General features: G+C 32.7%; 1 protein-coding gene across 1 annotated transcript; it reads right to left on the reverse strand.

Annotated features, from left to right (window-relative positions):
* Positions 1-6820: 6820 nt before the first annotated feature.
* Positions 6821-17737, reverse strand: LOC133332276 (uncharacterized). The gene is made up of 2 exons (XM_061540678.1): positions 17717-17737; positions 6821-6978 (listed from the first exon to the last, which is right to left on the reverse strand). Exon 2 carries the CDS (start codon positions 6974-6976, stop codon positions 6854-6856), a length of 123 nt encoding a protein of 40 aa, XP_061396662.1. The 5' UTR covers positions 6977-6978; positions 17717-17737; the 3' UTR covers positions 6821-6853.
* Between the last annotated feature and the right edge of the window lie 8169 nt (positions 17738-25906).

Consider the following 25906-nt stretch of genomic DNA (forward strand, 5'->3'; position numbering starts at 1 on the left):
TTTTTCAATTTTTGTGTGATCGACATAATTGGTTCAAATTAAAGAACACGTATGTCTAACTTATGCGGTCCAATTATACGTTAAAATCTCGCTAATCCGGACAATTTAGTTTATTCGTCTGCATATATGTTTTTGTATTTACAAGATATAACCAATGTGTATTGTATTAAAATATCGTTGTTAACATTGTCAGCCAATTTATTGGCTGGTAATATTATTTGTTGCCAGACACGATTAAGTAAATCGTGTCTGACAACAAAAAAAGTCATCAAGTATACATTATCAGGCTATTTCTTATAGTTTTTAATAACCATTAACCGCTTTGAGTCACGCTTCCCATTTTCTTATCAATAACTTTTATATATTACACAAAATAAAAATGAGGCAAATAAATTGCACCACAAACTATGCATGACGACTAAAACCATTCAAACTCATCTGAGTCCTGCTGGCTCCACTCGCATGCCACTGTCATAAAAATAAAATGTTTACTACGTATAATAGACAACACCCGTTGTCTTAAGATGCTGTTTATTCGATCGAATAATTTCCCTATACGAATACTAATCACAATCGTATGCATTTGACACAAATTCAATAAGCGTTTCCGTTTCAAGAGACAAATTCCGATGCATTTTACACGCAAACAATAGTTATACAAAAATTTCAATTTGGTAGATGTGCAATCGCGATGGTTAAACAAAAAAGACAGCGTCACCACCATTCAAATAGGCCAAATAGAAAAAATAGCAATTTCGTTCAAAATCAAATCATTGTGAAAACTCACTGAATCGGATATAACGGTAAACAAAACACGACTATTGATTTCATATCGGTTACCATGGAGTGCATTCGTGAAAGATACTAGTCGATGGTTCTATATGATAGTCAAAAAGTGGGTGGTATAGCCAGCATGTGTCTGACAAACAAAAAAAAACAATCTACCGACGATCACCCCAAACCGCCTATCTGACTGTCTCGATTGCTGGCTGCCTGCCTGGCATGCGGCTTACATATTTGTACTACTTAACTATATGAAAAGTTAGAACTATTCCGAGTAAAGTTACGCTTCAATGGACACATGTTGCCCCATACTTCGTTTCTCGTGTATGAGCAGAGCTGTTATTCGCCGGCACCAGTCTGATTGAAGTTTATGAAGTTTGTTTGGGTAGTTTAGTTGATGTTGTCGTTGTTTGTGTTTGTGTTGGCATTTTACACAGAGTTTATTTACCTATGGTCGCAAAAATGTTACAACTTAAATGCCCATTAAACTGTTGTAAACTAACATTGCATGTTTACCATGGTTCTTTCGCCACCTCTCCCGCCCATTTGCCACTTCCTTGGAGTTTTGTTGAAGTAGGACTAGAATAAAATTATAACCCCATTATTAGAACTAAATATTATTATATTACTTTGGCCAAAATGCAAGTATAAGGGTTATGTCAGAGAAAAATATACATACATACATTTATTAAATCGATTTACGCATTCCATAAGATACATACACAGACATGAGTATTTTTTTGATATGTGTAATGTCCTTTAAGTAATTTCGAATTTGACTACAAAATACATTCACAGATTTTTTGAATGTCTGTATTACGCAAATACGCATTGTCAATGTTGACAATTTTCAAATTTGTATACGCATATTTCTCAATTTCTTAATGGGGGCTAAACAAATCAATGCTTTCAAGTAGTCATTGCTTTTCTGAATTTGTATTTGCCACGCAGTATAGTGTCCTTCAAATCAACCTCGTTAATTTCCCTAATCTCCTTTACAAATCAACGTTTCCTACGAAACTCTACCCGAATATTTTCGCATGGGAATTTTTCAAAGGATGCTGTGTGGCTACAATGAAATTAGCCTAGTGTCGCATTTCGTGTCAACATGTCCAAACTAATACATACACAGCGTTGTGTGCATTTTCACAGATGGCCCAATGCGTTGGCAGGAATTATTGGCAATAAGATTTGATCTGAACGACAAAACGAAGGACCAGCAGCCAACACACTGCGTGACTTCACTCGTACACAGCAAACATATCCGAAGCTATCGTCTGGGTATTCCCTAGCAGATAATATGTATCGAGGGACTTATTCAGATGTGATGATACAATTAAACAAACCTAATGAATGTTTTTGTGTGTGTCTGTGATTGTGCGTGTTTGACGGCAGCTATGCTAGACATAGAGGAATTATACGATTGTCTGTCCAAACAAAGTGTCAAATCTGACATACTTTCCAATTGGTGTTCGTAATAGGCTGTGGTATATGGAGAATTATGACTGCCTATTATTGTTACAGCTTCAAGTCGGTACGTATCCGGGAGCCTGGATACAACATTTCCAGAAATGGAACATACAATAATGGTTGCGACATCATCATATCCTTGTTAACAGAAGCATCAAAGCATAACGGCCTAACATTGATTGGGGCCGCTCACATATCTTCTAAATTAAAGAATGATTGTTAATCTGGTGTGGATGGATGTGTGTGAGTGTTTGTTTGTTGGTAGATTCTAGTTGTTAGGGTCAAAGATCCCAAACATTGTTAGTTTCATGGTTGAATTCCTGAGTTTATTGGCTAAATTTCTCACCCAAAAAGCACAGACACAAATTCATTGTATGTTTTCAGATATACATATACACGTAAGTGTGTTAGAATATAGATGTTTGTAAAATTGTTACACTCATGCAAAATTGATTGTAATTGTGGGTGGTATTACAGTGGTAGATAAATCATCAAATCAATCCATGTATATACAAATAACAAATAATATTTATCAAAAAATTTCAACAGACGAATGCTGCTCATGTTTAGCTTACATATTCTAAAGATATGAATAATAACTGTCTTAAGGGGACCCCCCCCATTATCGGTGTCAAAAATTTTTTTGATTTAATTCGAATCTACTCTAATTCTAGAATGTCTCTACAAAATTTCAAGTGAAAATCTCAAGAACTCTTAAAGATATAGCCGATTTATTGTGTTAGCATCAAGTGACGGCTAAAGGGCTTCTCAAACTTTAAACGCGTTTTTCTCAAAACGAATGGCGGGCACGATAACTCAAAAACTAATAATCCAATCGGTTTCAAATTTTGACACGTTTCTCTGGGAGTGTGTAGCTCTCGTATGAACTAGGATAAAGCTAATCGGTGAAGATCTTCCTTATTTTTTAACTTAGTTTGTGGTAAAAAATAGGCGATTTTCCATAAAAAATTTTTCAAAGTTCCGCCATTTTGTTAATTGTTGTGCGAAGTCAATAATCCTAGTTCATACGAGAGCCAGACATGTCCTCTTTCTAAAACAGTTGGAATTTTCGGATTCCGATGTTCCAGTGAGGAGTTATCATGCCCGCCATCGAAAATATGGACTTTTCTTTGAACCCAAAAAACAACAACAAATTTTGGTAAATTATTTTTCTTCCTTTTTAAATCTTCAAATACATATGTGCCAAGTTACAAACCTTAACAAGCATTGGTATTCATTTACCAGCCCATTTCAAATCTCAAAAATAAAAAAATCGAGAATGGGGGGGGGGGGGGGGGGGGGTTCCCTTAATGAAATATATTGTTTTTCTAATTTGTGTGAATTAAAAAAAAACTAATACATGTATGAAACTCCCGCGATCGGAATATAATTGCAATAGTAAAATATTGGGAGATAATGTCTTTAAATAGAACCACCACTCCATCCCTTTTTCCTTTTGTGTTTCTCCTTTGTGAATCTTGCATAAAAAAATATGACAAATTATACTAAAACTACATAAAGCCTAGCATTGCTAGATTTATGGTCTGTACTACTAGATTTTAATATTTTCTTCGATATGATAAAGGAAAAATCGTTATCGTAGTAAAAAGAAGTAGATTCTTGCAGTACGGGAGCAGACCATTAGTCAAGGCCAGTCCCAAAAATAAGTTGTAATCATCGATATATTATTTATTTGCCTTACATAAATTATCGATCATCGTTTTCGCCTTTAGCTTGACCCAAAATTTGATTTTAGGTCAATATAGGAATCCAAGCATTGAATTTTCTCGCCAAATTTATTCGCATCGAAGACTATGCTTGAATGATTTTTATCAAAATTCTTTTTCCGCACCCCTACTTAAGGATATTACTAAGGCTTGGCCGCCAGGTCACACACGCATACAAGTGACCTTATTTCCACCCTTTTGCCTGAAAATGGAAATGTTATCGATAGTAAGCAAAGATAATCCAAATAAAGCCATTGTGAAAAGAATTTGGAAAATAATAAAAGCAAACAAGACAAAAACTAAATTCCATTTATAGTATTTATTTGGTTGATTGTTGGTATTGTTTCGGCATTGTCTTCTAGTTTACCGTGACACAGCAGAACCGACCATTTTAATATTTCCATTTTCGTTGATGGAAATGAAATCCTTTCTTTGAATTTGCATAAAAATATTTGGGTTTCCTTAAAATCCAATATCATTAGGTTTGGTGAGGTGGGTGAAGACGAAACCGTTGCGGAAACGGAGAAACGTCAATTATAATAATTTAAAATCTTTGTAAGGGGGTGACAACAACTGCGATTCAAATGACGAATGCAGAATCGCAGGAAATCTGTTGGCGTAGACGGACAAACAAACGGACGGACGGACAGATGATTCAGATTCAGTTTTGAAATATTTGCATAGTTGACGCTGTGGAATGCGTTCGAAATAATTTGCATTTGAATTGAAGCATTCTTGTCTCTTCTTTGTTTATTAATGATTGAAGCTTCCATGGCCAAATGGCCGCCAGCAAGTTGAACGAATTGAGTTTGAAAATGCCCAACAAAGCCGTTCAAATTTCCTATTTGAATCAATTTTTGTACATCTGCTCAATTCGTTTCTTGAGCCCGGCAGCAATGTGGAATACAATTAAAGTTGTCACTTGATGGCAACAAAGGGTTCACTGGTTGATATTTTATAGTCACTTAAAAAAGTAGATATATAAAAACGTTATTTCCAAGTTGTCAGGACCAGCGTGGGGTGTACGAATGAATATTTGATTTAAGAGGAAATTGATGATTTTGGACTATTGTAAAACCACACTCTTTAAACTATTTATTTAAACACTGTGATGCGAAAAGACGTTGAAGAGTTTTCTCCATATTACTTTAAGTAATCATTTGTATAAAAAAATACTTCTACTACTTAGCGTGTTTTAAAAACTCTACGTACATGTTAGTTGTGTTTGATTAATAATGTGTTGATTTAGGGCCATTTTTAATCTAACACAAGTTACAACTTCAACCATATATCATTGGGCAAAACATTAAATTAAACAAAATATAAAATGCCCTTATTTATTTTTCCTTAGCCGAATGAAAAAAAGCAATTTGGAAAATTTGAGGCAAAATAAACTTTTTTAATTTCCATTTTAAATGAAAGAGCCTGGCATTTATTAGCAAAAAATGGTCACAGCTGCAAATGTTGATCATTCTTTTTAAGCCTAATGAAACAATGTTTAGTCACAAATAATTTAATTTCAGTTTGTTTTGGGAAATAAAACACCCAATATCAAACGAGAAGAAAATTGTAGATGTCTCTATAAATTTAATGTCAACATTTAAAATTTAGCTAATGTACATTTACTAAAACTGTTCATTTCTGTACTTTTCCAACGAATAAATAGTTGTTTTTAAAAACAACAATCTGGGATTTAGATTTAAAATTCATTTCTGATTACTTTGTGAGCCTATAACCACGAGGTCAAAAGTCAACACATCCAAACGGGGTTGTAAGAAGGGTCCTTTGTTTTTCCTTTGACTAACTTCCTGTCATATATTGTTTGACATAATAGTATGAAATTTGTAGATCTGATTAATGGGTACAACATTGCTGAAGAGAAAAATAAAAATTTCGAGTAGTTCATGTGATAAACAGAACGTATTATTTGAAAATCCGCCTAAACCAGGTCAAAACAAAAACCTAAGCCAATATTTCAAAACAAAACTATGTGTTTTTCTTCTTTATCACAAGCTTTTGTCGAGATTTTGTCGATGCCGATTGTTTCAAGACTTTCAAGTTGAACAATGTGTCACAGTGTTATACGTCTACGTTTAAGTGAGACATCCATGATACTTTGGGCCTATCATTGGGTACTTAGAAATCTATGCTCAAAAATTACCAATATACACCAAGTGGTTATAATAATGGGGGGAAGTGTTCTATCTTAAATTACATGACTGTTTTGGAGCAATTTCTTCACATGGTCTAAAAGCTTTCCTCGTGTTGGATGGTAAGATACTGAAAAATTTGATAAAATTCCTACCTACTGTAAAATACTCCAGGGAAATACATTCTAGTTGCACTTGAATCATATATAAAAGTCTTTCACTACAATAACACTTATCTATATTTCTTAAATTTGACTGAAATACAAAATAAATTACTTTTTTGTAAGGATCTTCTTAAAAAAGTTTTCATTATACCTATATCTTTTTCAATCATTGTGTTAATCTTATTGAAATTTCCAAACTTGATATTATATTACGTTCTTTATTTATTATATATTTTCCACATCTAATCCAGGCTATCCATCTAGTTATGATTACATAATATATTTGCCTCCTCCTCCTCGCAAGGCCATGAATTGACACTGTCTGTCACAATAGGTGTTAATGAGCGTGTGGATGTTTAGGGGCTGTCCTTGTTTTTCTATTGTGAAGTATTAATTAAAAGAGAAAATTAATTAGACTTACTTTGTATGCGGATTAATGTCCTTTCTCCAATGATACATAAACACCTACACACACACTCCTATGAATCTGGTGTGTTGGTAATCAATAGGTTTGTATCTATGTGTGGATGGGTGTGTGTGACGTTGTCTGTGATAGGGATTAATTGTTAACAAACAATTTCCAACCGAAAAACTTCAAGAGTGTAAACAACATATAAACTGGTATCAACATCAGGACCACTAACACGTAATACAACCAACTTTCGGTTATAACGTCCGTCATAACTGTAACGAGAACAAAACAGAGAAGAGTACAAACATAAGCAACGGAAACGGAAATTGCAGGTGAGCAACTTGTTGTAAAGAGATTTTCGGATCTGCAACTTTGTAACTTCAAATGCGGCAAATGAGTGTTTTATACAAATTTTCAGATTAGGATTAAAAACTTCTAATACCCCTTTATTGTTGCCTGTTGGCATCTAGCAGTGTGCCAACCAGCCAACCAACCCATCTGCTACATACCCACCCATACTTACATGGCTAAATAAAAAGAGCTAGGACACATACAACGGGAATATGGGGGAAGAAGTAGCCTGTTACCATGTAACTGAACGAATGGCCACCAGCATATTCATAATACAAATATTCATACGGAGTCAAACACAAGACTTTCATGAGTGCACCAACTCTGATTTTAATTGAGAAGTAGAAGAAGAATATGAAAAAATAACACAACTTGTTCCCTTGCTAAATTGCCAAAATGTGAAAGCAATTAGTGAGAACCTTTTTTGTACAAATTCAATCCTTCTCAAGGGGGTCTCTCATCTGTATACACTTACGTGGTTATATGCACACCGAGGAACATGTTGTACTAGGACTAATGCTGGCACATCAGAGTGTGCTGTGTGTACAGCTGGCCATGTTGTAGTCGTTGGCACCCACATTAGCACGAAACGGCTGTAATTATGTAAATAGTCACTAGGAGGCCTTTTTTAATAAGATCGACTAATTAGTGCTATGTCTGTTGGAGTATGCGAGTTGACCACATGTCAACAAATTCGGGTATGTATTTATTTCGATTAAATATTTTTCCATAGAATCAAAATAAAATTTAATAAATGTAAATAATACGAACTATGAAATTGTTTCCCAATACAAATAGGAATATTCAATTTAATTTATAAATTCATTTAACGTCTTGTGTAATTTTTATACTTTACTACTTTGTTTGAAAATCCTAACCACACATAAAATCATTTACAGCAAAAATATAAAAAATAGGAGAAGCAAAAAACTGTTTTGTAAAATCATGTGAAATGTGCCCGGCAGGGTGATATTGCATATGACGAATAATAGACTATCATTTTTTTAAAAATTGGCAACAATTTGTGAATTATTCATTCAAAAAAAATAATTTTTTGTTAGTTACGCCTTTTTGCCCACGATATATATATATATATATATATATATATACACTGTATATATGTATATATAAATGTCTACTGTTATATTTATACCCAGTTATACCGTATTATACATTTTTTAATATTTATTGGCAAAAAAGCGTCTACGGTTTTTTTTTTATAATTGACAACTTATGTGGTTAATGGTTACATCCTTTGTTGTCGACATAGAACATTTTTTGATAAAGGCCTATCGCTGTACCCTTCGAATCCCCTTCATTTGAACGCTGCACAAGTCACACTTAAAACTCAGTCACTGAATGAACCCATATATAGAGTTGTTCCAACATGGTGGCACTTTTGTCAGTGAAAGAATCTGTGGGTTTGTGTTGCAGCAACACTTGTAATTTAACACAATTTGTCGGCTCGTCTGTGAACTGCAGAGCCAAAGCGTGGGTAAGTGTGTTTGTTTAAAAACGACTTTGAACCGAACGGCTGGTAATCAGTGCCTTTGCCAGAGTGCAGTCCCCATACCTTTTGTTGGAGAAATAGCAATTGTCTTTGTGCTATCACCAGCACTAGAGCATCAGCATTTTGGCCAAAAGCAAGACAACAACAAAAAAACTATTTTCCACTTTGTCTTACGGAAGAAATGTTTAATTAGAGAGCTCACAAGTAATTGCAGTGATAACCGCATCAGTGGCCTTTGAGGTTGATTTTTGTTGTTTCGGCCATCGTTTCCATAAAATCTGCCATGGGTAACCTGTGGGCTAAGCTACAACAGATGTTCATTTGGGTTTGGTTGTTGAGCAACATGAGCAGAAGGGCTTAATCGGTCGATGTAAAAGCAATTCAAAAAGTTTACTTTTTTGCGCATAGCGGCAGCTAACGTTATGTTTGATTGCATTGAAAAAAACTTTTGAAATTAGTAAAGAATTACCATTTTTGGGTGTTGTTGTAAAAGTTTAATTTCTTTTTATAATTGAATGGGAAATTCAATTCAAAGTGTTGAATATTTACTTGTAAATGCAACAAACTTTCGGAACTAGTTTTAAAAATACAAAAAAGAATAACTTTTCACATTTACCCGCAATACCAACCAAGGTGTACGCACATGTTGACAATTTTGTGCAATAACTTATCACTGAGAACATAAACATCATACTTCTCTATTGTGGAGGAAAACCATTAATGGTCAACAAATTTATTTATATATATATATATATATATGACATTGATGCCATGATAATAACATCAAACTGTTGCCCCGTATTAAAATGTATCAATAGAACAAGTTTTTCTTGAATTACATAAATATAATGTAACTACTTCTGTTCTTTTTTTTGTGTAATTTATTAAAACAAGTGTTGTAAAATAATATAAAAATAAAGATAACTTAATGGTCGTTGTTCAAACAAATGTGTTTTCAATGTGACAAAAAGTCGCTAACAAGTGATTTCAACACTTTTTTCATTTCTAAAAACTAGACAAACTACAATAGTATGGCATACTTGATGTACTTAATATTAATTCCTGTAATAAATACTTTCCACAGGAACAGAAACACATACAATTTTAAACAAGAAAATTCGAATGGTTCTTGAAAATTATTTTCTTAGAATGTGACAACAAAGAAACAACTTGGGTGCTGAACGATTCACAACAGTTGGTTTATTTGTTTCTTCATTCAGTGTTTCATTTAATTAAAACCAGCAAGAATACTTAATGTTCAGAACAACAACAATACCCAGATGTCGCACTACTGATATCAACACAAACCAAAACTCTTTAATTAAAGGAACCACCATGCCTGTTATTTTCCTAAGTTTTTTTATGTCACACCTGACAATCTCTATGGCTGTGGGAAACGATACCGAGTAGTATAACATACAACATTTGCATAGAAAGAACAAATTAAATACACGCAAAAAAAATAATAAAAACAAAGCTAAAAATTAACATTTCTATTGGAATGTTAAACGCAATTAATGACAATGAAAGTGAGATCTGACAAAACGATTGAAATGAAAATGAGGAGGATGGATTCTGAATTGATAAACATTGCCAACAAAACATTTAATTTCTAGCTATGCGAACATCTGACAAAAGGTAATTTATGATAAATAATTGCAAATGTTATGCTTGTTGAACAAGTTCAAAGTAAATTAATTGGATAAAATAAAGTCTGGGATGTTCTAAAATAGTTTTGTAATCCTTTAAAAATGTCCAAATGAGGTCTAATTCCTTATTATGTTCTCGTGTTACTGAATAAATATTTTTGTGTGACTGAATAAATAAAACAATGATCATCGGTAGATTCCATGCATAAAAAATATTCTGTAACTAAAAACTTAAGATATACTGTTTTTAATGTCTTAAATTACAAGAGTATAAACATTTATTCACTTTAAAATATAAAATATAGTGGATTTTGAATTATAGCAATTTTTTTCCTCTATGGAGGAAAGCCAGCGTTAAGCGGCTTCATCAGGCATATTGGGCTAGAGGCTTTGGAGAAGTAAATTCATCTGTTTCAAAGTTCGACAATTGCCATCACACTAGAAACTGTCCCTTTCGGGCATCGTTAATGAACGACTTCCAGTAAAGACTTCATAATGGTTTCTTGAACATTTTAAAACAAAAATGCGATTAAATAAAATGCATTTTCGTTTATTGATTCAATGATGCCAATGTAGAATGCAAACTGCCGGAAATCCACAAAAAATGCAATGGCCAAATTCGACTTGAAGCAACTGATTTAACTCGAAAATCAGCATTGAGTAATTTGTCCTTGTAAGGTGGTAATAACAACAAAATCTATTCTCACAATTCACTCCTTTTACTGGACATTCGGGCAATCGTGCAATATCCAGTAATAATTTATACAAATTACTAAGTCAACCAAAATTCTTAATTTCTGGTAAATTTGAAATTTTTAGGTTTTCTAAATCAAGAATATACAGTTCCTATAAAGTTCAGTTTATTACCAATATCACTTTATAAAATACATGTATGAAATGTTTCGAGTCCCACTGTTATGTCTTTTGTTTTGTGGTTATGGAATTCAATACGTATTTAATAATGGCATGCTTTCGGACATAAGACAAATATTTGAAAGAAAAGTTTGATGTATAAAAGCAAACTGTTGTCAACGCCATTAGCATTTTCAAATCTCTTTTGAATAATTATTTGACATTTCTTATTCATTAACTTTGGAGTTTTGACAACGAGCCCTCAATGTATGGATATATGACACATTTCAACATATTACATGTTACAAATCAAGGCCTATATAAGGTCGGCCAGTAAGCGAATTCATAAAGAAAACTTAAGTTTAACGTCAAATATTTTTGCCGAGGCGAAAACAAATTGTTTCGCCTTTAAATAAAAAATACAACCAAAACACAACTCAATTTATAGTTTTGTAAGATAATTGGCCTTTAAAATGAAATAGTCCAAATGTGTTTCACAAAGACGATGTAAATTAAAATTGAATTGAATGTTCACAAAATATTAATATTTTCGTTTTGACGTCTATCATAATTTTGTACGTATGTATAGGTTTCAAAATATGATTTGACAGCAAACTTTATACTCAGATGTGCTTACTGGCCGACCTTATATAGGCCTTGTTACAAATGAAAACATATACCTACATACATACATAAATCTACACATTAGAGTGGGTTCTTGAAAAATACGCACTTTGAGAGATAAATAAACAAATGGCATTTCCTTTATGTTCATAAATGTGGTTTATATGTTACAAATTCAATAAAATGCTGAACTTCGGCTCTACAATAAATATACAAACTTCAGACAATGTTTACGATTTACTTGCTTAAAATATAGTATGTATGTAGAAAATCAATATCACAATTCTGTGGAATACCCCGTTTTCACTTCATTACACCACATTCATGTAAACAAATGAGCCAGCATACGGAACATGTGTAGAACAATAATCACAAACATGTGTAAAAAATAAGCCCAGAATACTTTCTAGTTTGTTGTTTTTGTTTGAATCTTTTTTTCCTATTCAAAAAAATTAACGTATGCAGCATAATGAGGCGTTCACAACAATGTCGGCTGTGATAAAGACACAACACGAACACAGTGAATGTAGACTGTGGATTGAAATAAACCATCAAACGCAGAACAACATGATGTTCGACAATGATCCACATCCAAAGATATACTCCAAACAAACATTAATTAACACAGTTAATAGAATTAGAACTAGATTTATCCAATCATTGAACGAATAATTCTCGGCCATTGACATAACATTTGTTGCTAAAATGCAACAACAACAATGCAACTCGTCGTTTCAAAGTAAACATTTCCCCTTACCAATGGAACTTGTAGTTCTATTCTAAGCGAATTTATTTATTTATGGCCCCAGTCAATGAACTTTCTTGGAAGCGTCATAACAAATCCCACCCAACCGTTGTTCCTCTCTTGTCCTGTATGACCACGAACAAGACACTTCATATGCACAAGATGTCGACTATCAGTCATGGCTGAGGTAGGCCACCATGGATAGAATCTCATAGTAGAAGAATAAAATTTTTTCTCTCTCTCTCCTCGAATTTGCATGGAAAATGAATAATAATCAGCAGCGGCGAAGCTAAATTGTTTACGTTCATTAATCATGACACACTCGGATTGTGTCTAGCAGGAATCGTCTAAATATGTATGCACATATGTATGTATATGAAATGTTCGTCATAACACGTAAATTACGTTTTCATGCATAATCATGAACAATGAATAGAGCAATAAAAGTCAACGTTTTAGAAATTTTGTTGATGTGAGTTTTCATCGCCAAACATTAGAAGACGATCTCATTTGCATCCCCATTACTAAACCTCTATTTGATTTGGCTCAAATCGTTTAAAAAAGCGTTTTTAATTGGAACAGCCATATCCACAGCAGTTTTATTGCTACAAAATTACACAGCAAGTGTTATTAATACGAATGTCGCACGCTAAGCACCACAAAATACCGATTAGCGAAAGTACTAACAATTTAACAATATGTATAGGTAGGTAAGTAAGTGAGTGGGATGGTCGAAATTCCTACGCAATTATGAAATAAATTTGCTGTACACTGGACATCATACACAAGATACTGTTCAAATGATGTATATTTGTATGACTTCAATATAGATACGGAATCGGAGGGTATACATATAGGTTCTACGTAAAGAAAATTGAATTACATTGTGTAAATAATAACTCTTCCAAACTTGATATGGACATTATGTTTTTCGACATTATAGTTTATTAAGAGGTAAAAGAAGTGTTGTAAAATAATATTAAAATGAAGATCATACATTTACAGAAAATTAATTGATTTGATTCCTAAATAGTTTCCTCAATAAATACATTTAATCAACTGTATTTTGGCCTAAATTTCCAAATTTCGAGCAAAAAATTTAACAACTGCTTCTAATTTCGGCATCTGTTGCATATAACCTCAAATAACTTAAAGACACAAATCAGTTTTGAGTGGTTTTACACGTAGTGATGATTTTAATCTTTAATGTTTAACTACTACCCCAAATACTAAATATTAAAATGCCCGTTTTATATTTCTCTAACTCCCACAAAAATGGCTCAGATTGAACTGAATTACATTTGTTTTAATGAATAATAATAGAATTACTATATATACGGTCAAAAAATACATAAACAAAAATTATTTATTTAATTTCAGTAGTGTTTATTTGGGATACCATTTGTATTTTGTTTTTGCAAAATAGTCAGTTATTTAATTATTTTTTTTTTTTTTTGTTATTTCATCATCATCAGTGTTATCTTACAAAATTTACATAAACTAATTTTATTTATTAAAATATCGCAATTATAAAATAAGGGAATCTTTTATCCAATTACTGATTTTTTTATAAATTAATCGTTATTTAGAACACTTATTTAACATTATTATTATTCACCCATATGCCGACTATATGAAAACCTTAAAAATGTTTGCTTCTAAGGGCGACATCGATAAAAAAAAATCTTAATTACAAATATTTTTTAATGATTTTAAATTGTAAAGTATTCTCCTCCATGTGCGGACAAACCTCATTGACCAAATGCCAAATTTTGACTGAATAAAGGTACTTATCTCGATTAAATTTTATAAAGAGATAGATTGCCGTGTTATTGAAGATTATTCAAGGTATTTTTTATATTTAGTTATGGGATTTTTTAGTTATTTGAAGTTATATAAAACATTAGGTGCGTTTACCCTATATATTACAGATCATCCTCTTCTTAGAAACAACTTGCTAAAATGCTTGCATTCAAATTAATATTAAATCTAGGTTTTTTATTTTTGTACTTCGCTGAGAAAATTCAATCACATAAAAATTTTGGGATTTGCATTTGCATATCTATTAGAAATTAGTGTGCAGCCACCCAATCACATTTATCACTACACAAAGAGCAACTCTGGCCTATATATTTCAGGCAACTACAAACGAAATGAAAAAACAAAAACAAAAGTGGTGGCGTTGAGGTGTCTTCGTTAAAAGAAAAGCTTGAATGAAACGTCTTTGGCATACTTATGATGGTATGGCAGAGTGCACTGCTTCTTGTATACATTTACTGAATGAGCCTGTCTGTCTGAGTGTACATGGGCAACACTTTACCTAGTTACAAATACAAAGTACCGTCATTCAAATAAAATATAAACTTTAATGTATATAAAGGTAGGTGGTTTGTGTGTGTGCGCGAAGAAATAACCACAGGGTTAGACCAGGGCTGCCATATTTGCCGATTTATCGGCATTTTGACGATTTTTCACTCTAAAAATGGAAAATGCCGATTTTTGCCTCAGAATTGCCGATATTTCAACAATCGACACAAATTGTCTAACTTTTTAATTTAATACGGCATTACCATACAAACATATAAAATTGGCAGCTTTAAATCATTATAACTATCGGCGACTCGCCGCAGCCGTTTTCAATGGCTTAGATATCTGCATTTTTTGTCAGCATTGTACTCTGTCTAGTTTACATTTTACATCGAATAAGGCAAATCTTTAGACTCCGAGTTTAGGGAGTTAAACTTTCCGAATTTTGAAGAAATTTTTGAAAATGCAGAATATAATTTAAGAAGTTTTTGGAAAAAAATTTCCGAAATTAAATGTGGGGACTCCAATTTAGCTTTTCCAGTTTTGTCTAAATTTGTACAAAGAATTATGGTTCTTCCACACTCCACAGCAAATGTGGAACGAATTTTTAGTCAGGTAAACCTTAACAAAACTAAAATTAGAAGCTCATAATTCAAATTGTTTTAATATCAAAATTGATAATGAATTACTAAAAATGTGTAATAAAAATATGTACTAGTTTGTAAGTTATTTTATGACCTTAATACCACACCGTGTTATACGTAAATCTGAAAGATCTCACTAGTGTACATAATAATTACTATATTTTAGAAAAATCTACATTTTTTGTAGAAAAATGAATTTTTTATGTTATTTTTTTATACAGGATTGAATTTGCTATCTTTTTTTTTAATGTAATAAACAATATTGATTTGTTATAAACCAAAAAATATGAATTTATTTATAAATTATATGCTGCCGGTTTTTTGCCGTTTTTTTAAAATACAAATGCCGATTATGACGATATTTTCCTGAAAAATTGACGATTTTTCATGAAATTTAACTGGCAGCACTGGGTTAGACAAAAGGGACCAGCCACAGAGATGACTTTGTTTACTCCAAAGTATGATTGTAAATGCCAAGAGATCTGAGATCTCCCAACTTGTTGATTTTGCATTTTATATTTTCGATTTCGTTTTCATTATTTTCTTTTATTAATTATTGTTGCTATTGTTGCAAATATGTCTTTATCGGTTAGTTGTACATTCACTCAATCGAGCATTGAACACTTTGAATTTAAATGTATGACTTTGGTTCGTTAGACTTTGTTGTTGCCTGCTGTTGATGATGGCACTTTAATTGAAAGTGTTGATATGAGCAAGCGGGAAAAATATACCGACGTTGTAGATTGCTTGCATGTAAAAATGTGGAATTTTTTCATATAGATAATGAATCAACGTTCATAGTATGTAAAGCAAACTTGTTGGTACAGCATATATATATTTAGAACCGAAACCATCAAAGAAATATAACAGGTCTAATTTAGGACCCGATCGCGGATCTTTTTGAAGGTCCTGATTACAACGGGCTCCTCTCTGATTTAAGACTTTCTCCTATGGACACATGGCAACTCCGGCGACTCAACAGAATCACCCCTGTATAAACATTGTTTTGCAAGAATCTACTAGATTTCGTAAAATGTAGTAGATTCTTTAACCTTTAAAATGATAATGGATATCCGTATCTAGACTTAAGCCAAAGCTATAGTCGTAATCCACCTAATATTAATAAAAAACATCTCCCATTTATTGGGAGCATGACTTAACCCTTTCAGTGTCAAAGAAAATTTTTGTCGGAATAAAAATCTAAAATTTTGTACTTAAAATCATATGAAGGCCCAGAGTTTAGAAAAAAATCAATTTTTATTTTAACCCTCGGACAGTTTTGTCTATCTTTCAGCAAAAATAAAGACATCAACTGTAACGGTACATAGGATAACCGAAAAATTGCAAAGGAAGAGAGTAATTTTAAATGTCGAATATATTCGACAAAAACACTGAAAGGGTTAAATAGAGCAGCGTTTAAACAATAATATTTAATAAGTAAACTGGGAACAACTCTAGTTTAGTAAAAACGATTAAATTTTTCTGAAATTTTTTCCAGAGTTAGGTATTTTCATCCTAATTATGGGGATATCTTTTTTCTTGGGGGACGTACCCGGTTACCCGGTTATATTAACCGGATCCGGTGAACCGGATATAACCGGGTACCCGTACCCGAACTTTCGGGTCAAATAACCGGGTAACCGGGTACGTCCCCCAAGAAAAAAAGATATCCCCATAATTAGGGTAAAAATACCTAACTCTGGAAAAAATTTCAGAAAAATCTGATCGTTTTTACTAAACTAGAGTTAAGCCGTAAACTGAATTTCAGAACAGTAAAATTTTTGTATAAATAAGACGTTCGTTCACCAATCCTGGTTTTGATCCGTACGAATTTGTTTGACATTTTACCTTTTGCTTGCACCAGAACAACAACGACGACGACGTGACGTTTTATCTCCTTCATCAACACATAAACAGCTGTTTTTCTTTTATTTTCCCTCTTTATTCCTTATGATTCCGGGCTTTGTTTTTGCTGCTGGCGTACTTTTCTTTTCACTTATTTTATTTTCTCTTGTTTATTGTTGCACTCGTTCGTTCGTCCCCTGATTTCCAAGACTGATTTTTATTTTCTTTATTTTCGTAGCGCACTAAAAAATTCATTCACACATGTTGCTGTCTGCCGCGACTGCTCGAATTGGTGTCGATAACCCACGAATCCGTTTTTCAATCCATATTTATTGGCTATTTTCATATGTGGTGCGATTTTTCTCTTCTTTGGCAGCACGATTTGTTGCTGGTTTCGTTCGATTAAAATATTTATTGGACGTAGACGCATAAAAAATATTCTGATACGTCGGCAACAAATAAAAACACAAACACTCTTTTCACCCTTTGCTTTAGCACTTTCTTCGTTAATTCACGGACGCGACGCGATTGAACACGTCCACTCTCATCAAAAGTTGAACACGTCTATTCTCATCGAGTTTGATGTTAGGGAGACATAAGTCGAATTTTTGATAGAAAATTATGGTTAAAACGGAGCAAAAGATGAGGAGAAATTAAAGAGGAACAAAGAATAAGAAAATAACACCAAAAAAAGAAGATAATACAATGATGGGTGCCTACATGTAACTTCACCAAAGACATAAAAGTATAAAGATAGGACAATTGAATTTCCACAGTGCGATATCGTAACAACATTGTATTTTTCATATAAATATAAAATATAAATATTTTCCTCTAAATCGGTGTCATTTTTGAATGACACTCTTGCTGAATTATCGGCTTGCTTGCCAGTTTGGCCATTAATTTCTCTCAGTCATCAGGCAACCACAAAAATGTTTATGGTTACGTGACAGTCAGATGTTAGATGTTTGTTGGTTCGATAATGTGAACATAAAAACGCCAGTCAGACAATAAATTTCAACAAAAATATTAAAAATGCACAAAATTATTAAAAATGCACACCCAATTCTTTTGTTATCCATTTTTATTAATATATTTCTTTTTATAAATATGAATTTCGGTTTGAAAAAAGGCATGAATGTTAATATGGCCGCTGCAAATAACACAACAAAACTGTAACAACCGATAAGTTATCGAAACTATCACTCAAAAATGAAAGTGTGTACAACGCTTAACAATGTGTTTCTTTCAAACAGCTAATTTCCTTATGTTTCATACATATACGAAAATAGAGCGCGTCCTATTAAAAAAAGACATATGTAATTACATAAATTATCCATGGCATAACTACACAAGGTAGTCTCATGCAGACATATGATTCCAATTTTTTCACAATTTTACTTTTGACAACATTCAGCTTTCAAAATTTAAATGAAAATATCCTCTTTCGAAATGTAAGTACAACACGTGTCCAATGGCAATAATTACAAAATGTTTATTATCTTGAAGTTTCCAGTTTCTGTAACCTATAAATATAATTTGTAACATCTACAATTTTATCTAAAAGCAATATTAACATAAAAAAAATGAGATGCTTATTTACAGAAAGTATACATTTTTAATTTTTAAAAAATATGCCATTCGACATGCATTAAATTTTATGAAATTTATTTTTTAAACAATTTGAATTTGATAGATGTGTTCCAAATTCCATTAATAATTTCTCAAATGAGACTACCTTCTGTAAATATGTCATGGTTTTATCTTATTTTATGTAAACACTCATCCAAATATGGTACTAGGATACAAGGTTGCAAAAAAGCCATAAGCCTACATACAAATTTCAATAGTTTCATAATTTTTGTGACAATTTTTTAAACAATATTTTCATCATGGCCTGTTAATAAGATCACCTAGAAGGTAAAAAAGTGTATGTTCTCAAGTTAAAAGTAAAAAATTGGACGTTCTTTAAGTTTTCATAATGTGAAACAATTCACAATAACGGATTTTGACAGCAAACTTAATAGGCCTTGATTTTCATCATCACTATCTATTTTTTTACAAAGGTTTGCCAGCGTCCTCTCTCATTATATAAATTAAATTATTTCATTTATAATAAATTTAGGATTTAGTAGTCTAAACGCGCTCTTAGGTTTTTATTTATAAACAGTACTATATTGCCATTAAGTCAAATATAGGAATTTGCAGTGTTGCCACTGAGTTTTTTATTCTGTGTGTATTTTATAGCAAGACATTTGCCGTTGATAAGGAAGTGTTTATAAACACTGTTTTATCGGTAGTTAGCTACTACTAGCTACCAAATACACAATCCATTTTTAATGTCAAAATTAAATAACATCCCTGGAAAAATCATTAAAATGCGTGGATGATGGAGTATGAATTTAACACGGCGAATTCATAAAGAAATAGCGAAGACACGATGGAAAGTGCTAAGCTCAGACAACGATAACATTCAACTGACCCAGACAAATTAAACTACAAATGTGTAGATGGCACCTGCTAATTAATATTAAAGCAGTGTTGAACAGAATTAAATGGTGGGAGAGACCGTAACTGAAAATTCATTTTCAAAAATGACCCAGAAAGAGAAAAAAGAGAAAAAAGAATTAACCATCAACGCTATGGTACTATTTTGTGCATAAGTGTATTAAAGACACTTGAATTTCGCAGACAACAAAAAGCTCTTAGCAATGCTCGTATTGAGTTTTTTCGTCGGCATTTTTCTTTTTAAATCGAATTTGTACAATTTTTAATTTGTTAATTTTAATAAAGTTATTTTTTTGCAATTCTCTATGCAATGATATAAAAACAGAGAGTTGAGACATTTCACAGCCAAACGCTGCCGATAAATGGCTTTTGCTCAGTTGTTCAAATATCGTAACAATGGTGGATGTGCTGTTAAGCGATTTTAACCGCATTATCACTTACCTAAACTGAAAACACATATACATTTTTGACCACATTTCTTAAAATTTCTGCACATTTTATACGTCATATTGACCATTATTGGCGACGTCTTAGTCCAAGGTTTTCCACAAAGAAATTGAGATTACAAATATATAAGCTGTGCCCTCACAGTCAGCAGTAAATGACTTATCACTTCGAAAAGGCATCTTAGGATACAAAAAATTGCTATAGTTACTATATATCTATATTTTTTTATTCTTAAAACAGATAACTATTTGAAATAACAACTCAAAAGTTGAGAATTCGACAACAGGAATTATTCGAATTCGAAAGCCTTTAATGAAAAAACCTAGTAAATTTTTGAAGTACGTGAGGAAAGAATGGTTTATAATGACATCACAATTATGAAGTCGATTGTTTTAGTAGTACCAGAGATGGCCTGTCAGAAACAATGACGTAAATTACATACATTTCCGACGTGTTATACATACGTGAGAAACGTCAGAAACCTACCCAAATCCATTAGGTTTTTGACAAAATAACTATTTCCATTAATCAATTTGAAATTACGCATGTCTTACCCAGTGACAGTCAAAAACCTAAAAATTCGTCACACGGACCATCCCTGAGTAGTACAAAATAGTTTTTATAATAAAATAATATCAGTCACTATCGATTGAAAGTGGATTAATAAATTATTATTGGAACCCCATAAGAACCACCCAATCAAAAAACAAAAAAAAAATACGGATTATTAAATTCCCCCTTTCCATTCCGACAAAAAAACGGGTTCAAATTACTTTGTTAAGCTTCTTACATATTTAAAATTTTTATTATTTGAGTTTCTTCACCTATACATTGACATTATAAAATTTTAAAATGGAAATGGGCTACCTCAACTCTCAAACTACTTAGACCTACATGGAAAAAAATACAAAAACGTTGTGTCGATTCATTTTAAAGAAAACAAGTAAAAAGTATGTAGAGAACAACCCACATTCCGAAACGAACAACTAGTGGGAAATAGCTCACAGCCATATTTGCAGCATCTACGCCTAAGGGAATTAAATTGCAAAGCAGCTAAAAACACCAACAGCGCATAGCAGAGGAGTTACACTTTCAATTTTCACTGGTGAAAATAATAGTTCTGGAATAAAATGGGAAAACACGTGAAACAAGTAAAGGTACAAAACGTCGGTCGCGTTTTGTGTATGGCTGAGTGTTTATACATGCTGACGGAAGATACTGCAGATTCGCCAGCTACAGTAAAAAAGAAAAAGCTACTTGCCTACCATAGTAAAAATTATTTTTGGTAAACTTTTTTATTTTAAATTCCCTTTAAGGGCGAAACACTGATTATAGCTACATTTCAAATTTTTCTTTTCTGAGAGTGGAAAATAGTCACTGAGGTAAAGAGTATGAGAATACGGCGGTAGCGAGAGCAATTTAAAGTCCGATACATAGATTTTCGTTTTAATACTCCGATGGACATTTTCAGTTTGTATTATTACAGCTTGTCTGCTGGTTTATTCAATATCTATTCACAGTGATGCAAAATCCTTTTATTTATTACTCAGGTATCTCTCTTAACTCGTGTGATAGAGTTATTTTAAGTACTTAAAATTTGATTTGATAATAAGTGTTACTGGCTCCATATTTTGAGATATTGCCGACATGTGAACCATTGGGATTTTTTTCCTTTTTTTCTGGTGATATGTTTGTCGAGGGAAAAACATGTTTACCCACATAACATATACTATTGTATTGTAATAATTCTGTTAGTGATATGCTATTAAATCTGTTTGTCGTTGTCGCAGTCGCTGCCTCTGTTGTTATTATTGTTGTCCTAATTGTATTTTCATTGTCATGCAAATGCAATTCAACCACATTGTGTAGTGGGAATTTATGAATTTATGCTAATAACAAAAGGAAGTGAGATTTGCATTTCAAACGATGAAACTTTTATGGACTTTTGTTGCCTGTTGCATGCAACATAGTCTACGTTGGTATAATGTGGTAATACTTTCAAAACTTGAAAATATGTTTTCACTATTTGGGTAAATTCTTTACAAAAGAATTTTAATAAGGTGACATCTATTCTAGAGTATAATAAAACAAGTAAGCAATTAATTGTGGCACAATGTCAAAAGGTGAACTTATATCAAATTATATTTCGTAAAAAATGTTATTCAATTTGCATCAAATTCACAGTTAAAACATATGAAATACCAAACATCGATCAGAAATTGTTAACTCTTTAAGGCATGAATGAAAACTGAATGAAAACTGTTATATGATGTCGCATTGAATGTTCAAATATTTCGAATTTGTTCTTTGTTTTGGTTAAGTCCTGCACAAATGTTATTCTTTAAAGCACAACTTTAATTTAAGACGATAAGTTGAACAGTTTTCAGCTTAAATAACAATAACAAAATAACAGTTTGTTACACACTTTCAAATCTGTTCAACTTACATATAAATCTAGCTATGTAGAAAGGTGTGTACGGGTGGTAGGTATACGTGATGGCTAACAAATCTTCTCAGGAAGTTAAATCGTAGTGTATCTGAAGAAGTCATATGAGGTAGGTTTGTTAAGTACGAAGATGAGGTACGAAGGGTGATAACTATTTGAAATTGATTCCCCCATGGGGAGAAAACATCTTTTCACATCGTGAATAGGGTTTAAAATGTAAACATTATGCTTTTTTGCTGCATGGTTAATTGATACTCTAATATTTGAGGTCAATACTTTTCTCAATAATTTCTAAGTCTAATATCAGTTGTAAAATTGAACTAAACATATATTACAAATAGATATTCCGTTTGCCCAACAATTGATTTTTGAAACACCCACTTATTTTCGTACATTTTCCTTTTGGATCATCCGTCGTATATTATCTAGACGTCGAAATGACACTTTACACGCAGATATTTGACGTGATGATGAAGTTAATCTCCAGGGCCCTTACCAAATAATTTGGACGTTAAAACACGGTAATCCATGTTAGTGCCAGTGCTCGACTGCAAGCTGCCACAAATTAGAGCAACTGAAGAGCTCCGTAGCCAGTGTGTGTGTGTGTCTACACTGACTGGTAGTCTCCGCTGAAGTAACTTATTAATGAACTTCAAACAAGTGTGATAGTAGCCACCTAGTTTGCTAAAGCAAAAATGGAATATTTAGGGGAAAATGAATGAACTATTGAGTGGCTGCATAACTAAGCATCCCACATCCCGAAATGGATCACAAAACAAATATTTTACTATTTTCCAACTGTTGCATATCCGTAGGGTTTGTTATTCCAGAGAACAGATTCAGTGTTAATGAATTTTAACTGTTTTGCATGACCAATTGCAAAAGCGTTTCATCGTATCAAATTAACCATTTTCAAGCTTTACTTTCATTCTCCGGAAACCTTCAAGCCATTTGCTGGGGATTAACTTTGAGATACTGATGTCAGATGATGTTGTTATCAAACATTTGTCTCCACTTCTCTTACACCAATGCATAGCATTGGTGTAATCCTTTCTCAGGACGAATGGGGTGGAGAGGGGGGGGGGGCGAATTGGCGCATCAACTGGGCTGATGTAAATGATAGCCGTTTCCGACAATATAGCTGGCACACAAACCGCCAACATTTGTAAGTGGGCCAAAGCCTCGTCTAATGTTTACTTCGTAAGCGCCCTTGTTGATCCGGCTGAATGTGTGCCATTGTTGGATGTGTCGGCATTGTGGTGTCGTTACGTGGTTGCAATTCATGGACTTGTGATGTTTACCCATTTCCCAGCGGAAGGAAGCTCACAGCCATTGAAAGGCACACGTGAATGTATCCGCAGACACGCACCGACACATGCACATCGATCCGCAATGTTAAACAAATTCTAGTCGAACGTCGTGCTTGAATTTTCAATTTGGATTTGAATTTTGCCAACGTTTAGAGATGTCAATAAATGAAATTTGATATCGAGATGCAGCAAACGAGATTGAAGGAAATGCCATACATCAGTGGAAGATAGCGAGAATTAGAAAACAAAAACTTGTAACGACACCCATATACCCATGGGGGGGGACACAATGAGTAGAGTCACTATTACGTTTATTTAGTTTTTAAATTATGTTCGGACTGGATATTGCTATTTGATTACTGGGAGTAGGGGAATTCAAAACAGCTCTCTCAGTTATTGCTTTTTTTTAATGAATTTTTATGTAAAATGACAACATCAAGTTGATTATAAATCTCGAAAAGTCGTCTAGAAAATAATTTGAAAGTTGTTAATAATGTCCAATAGAAGTGGAATTTACCGAATTGTTCCATGGACAATAACAGCTAAAAATGTCGTTAAACATGTGGTGGATATCCAAACACCTAAAATTGATCAAAATATTCTACATGAAAACGAAATAACAAAAACTCAGCATGGGCTTGGACCTTGCACATATCGAACATGACGCCTGGCCGTTGGACAAATGTCTGAAATTCGCAAAATACCGAATAGTGAGAATACCGGTATATTGGGGCAATACCAAAATAGGGATATATATATTGCAAAATTTTGGAAGGAAATCTTCCAAATCAGAATCAAAAATATAAAATTACAGTAAATCTGATGGAAATATGTGCCCCAACTCCTAAAAAGTAGATCAATATTGATAGTTTTTAGTAGGAAAATGTTCTACCCAATGAGAATCCAGAATATTAAATTTCATCTGAGTAGTTAAAAAACACCTAAATGTTTAAAAATTCCTAATATTTGGGGTACGGTTATATTTGGGCTATCGTAAAAAACGACCTTATGCATTATTTTCAATACCATATATCTCATGAGTAATATCAATGTCTGTAAAAATGTATCGTAACAAACTGACTGACTGGAATAAATCCATATAGATCAATAATATTGTATGAGGTCTCCGACGAATATTTGCTTGAATATGTCCATACCATGCAACCCTATTTCATTCCGACAGGCAAATGTGCAAGCTAGTTCGTTTTTCCATTGTATAGCTAAATTTGTTGTTCGAACCTTTATGTTTGTTTTTTTTTGTCGTTGTTGTTGAAAGTTTTTGTACTCGCATGTGCATGGTACGTAGATACAAACGTCGACTCCTTTCAAGTGCGATATCAAAAAGATTTGCTTGCCGAACAAAGTTTCATTTCATTGTCACGGAGATATTCCTGCTTGAAATTGGCAAATTGGAATGGTTTAGATTTTTGTGATTTCAGTGAAAAATGGAAAACGATTTGGTCAAATTGTTGAACTAATAAAACTTGTTGTTCCCACATACACGCAGACACACGCACACAAACTCATGGGATTTGAATGATGCTGTTGGTGGTGCTATGGTGTAATGATCAAATAGGTGTTTTTTTTTTCAAAAAAGTATTGGGATTTTAGTGTATTCGATTTTTAATTGTTGCGTTATATAATTCAAGTAGGTAGTAGTTTTTGGGAAAACTAAAAAAATGGAAAGTGCTAATAAGAATTATGACGAACTATATTATATATCCGATTCTTCTTAAAGCAAACAATTAAAAAATCCATATCAAGTATGCTACCAGGTAAACGTTTTTGATAAGACTAAGTTTTTATTGCCAACATCTAATCTCTCGACCATTGATAAGTCTGCATATATTTATAATTAAATTCACTTTAATTGATTTGCAGCCAAACGAATTTGACAATAAATTAAATTTTCTAAACATATATTACAAATTGTATCCGTATAAAAATAGTATAAAAAATTCC

The sequence above is a fragment of the Musca vetustissima genome, unplaced genomic scaffold (genome assembly GCF_032173495.1).
Source record: "Musca vetustissima isolate MV318-11 ecotype Yass unplaced genomic scaffold, APGP_CSIRO_Mvet_v1 utg25509, whole genome shotgun sequence".
Lineage (NCBI taxonomy): Eukaryota > Metazoa > Arthropoda > Insecta > Diptera > Muscidae > Musca > Musca vetustissima.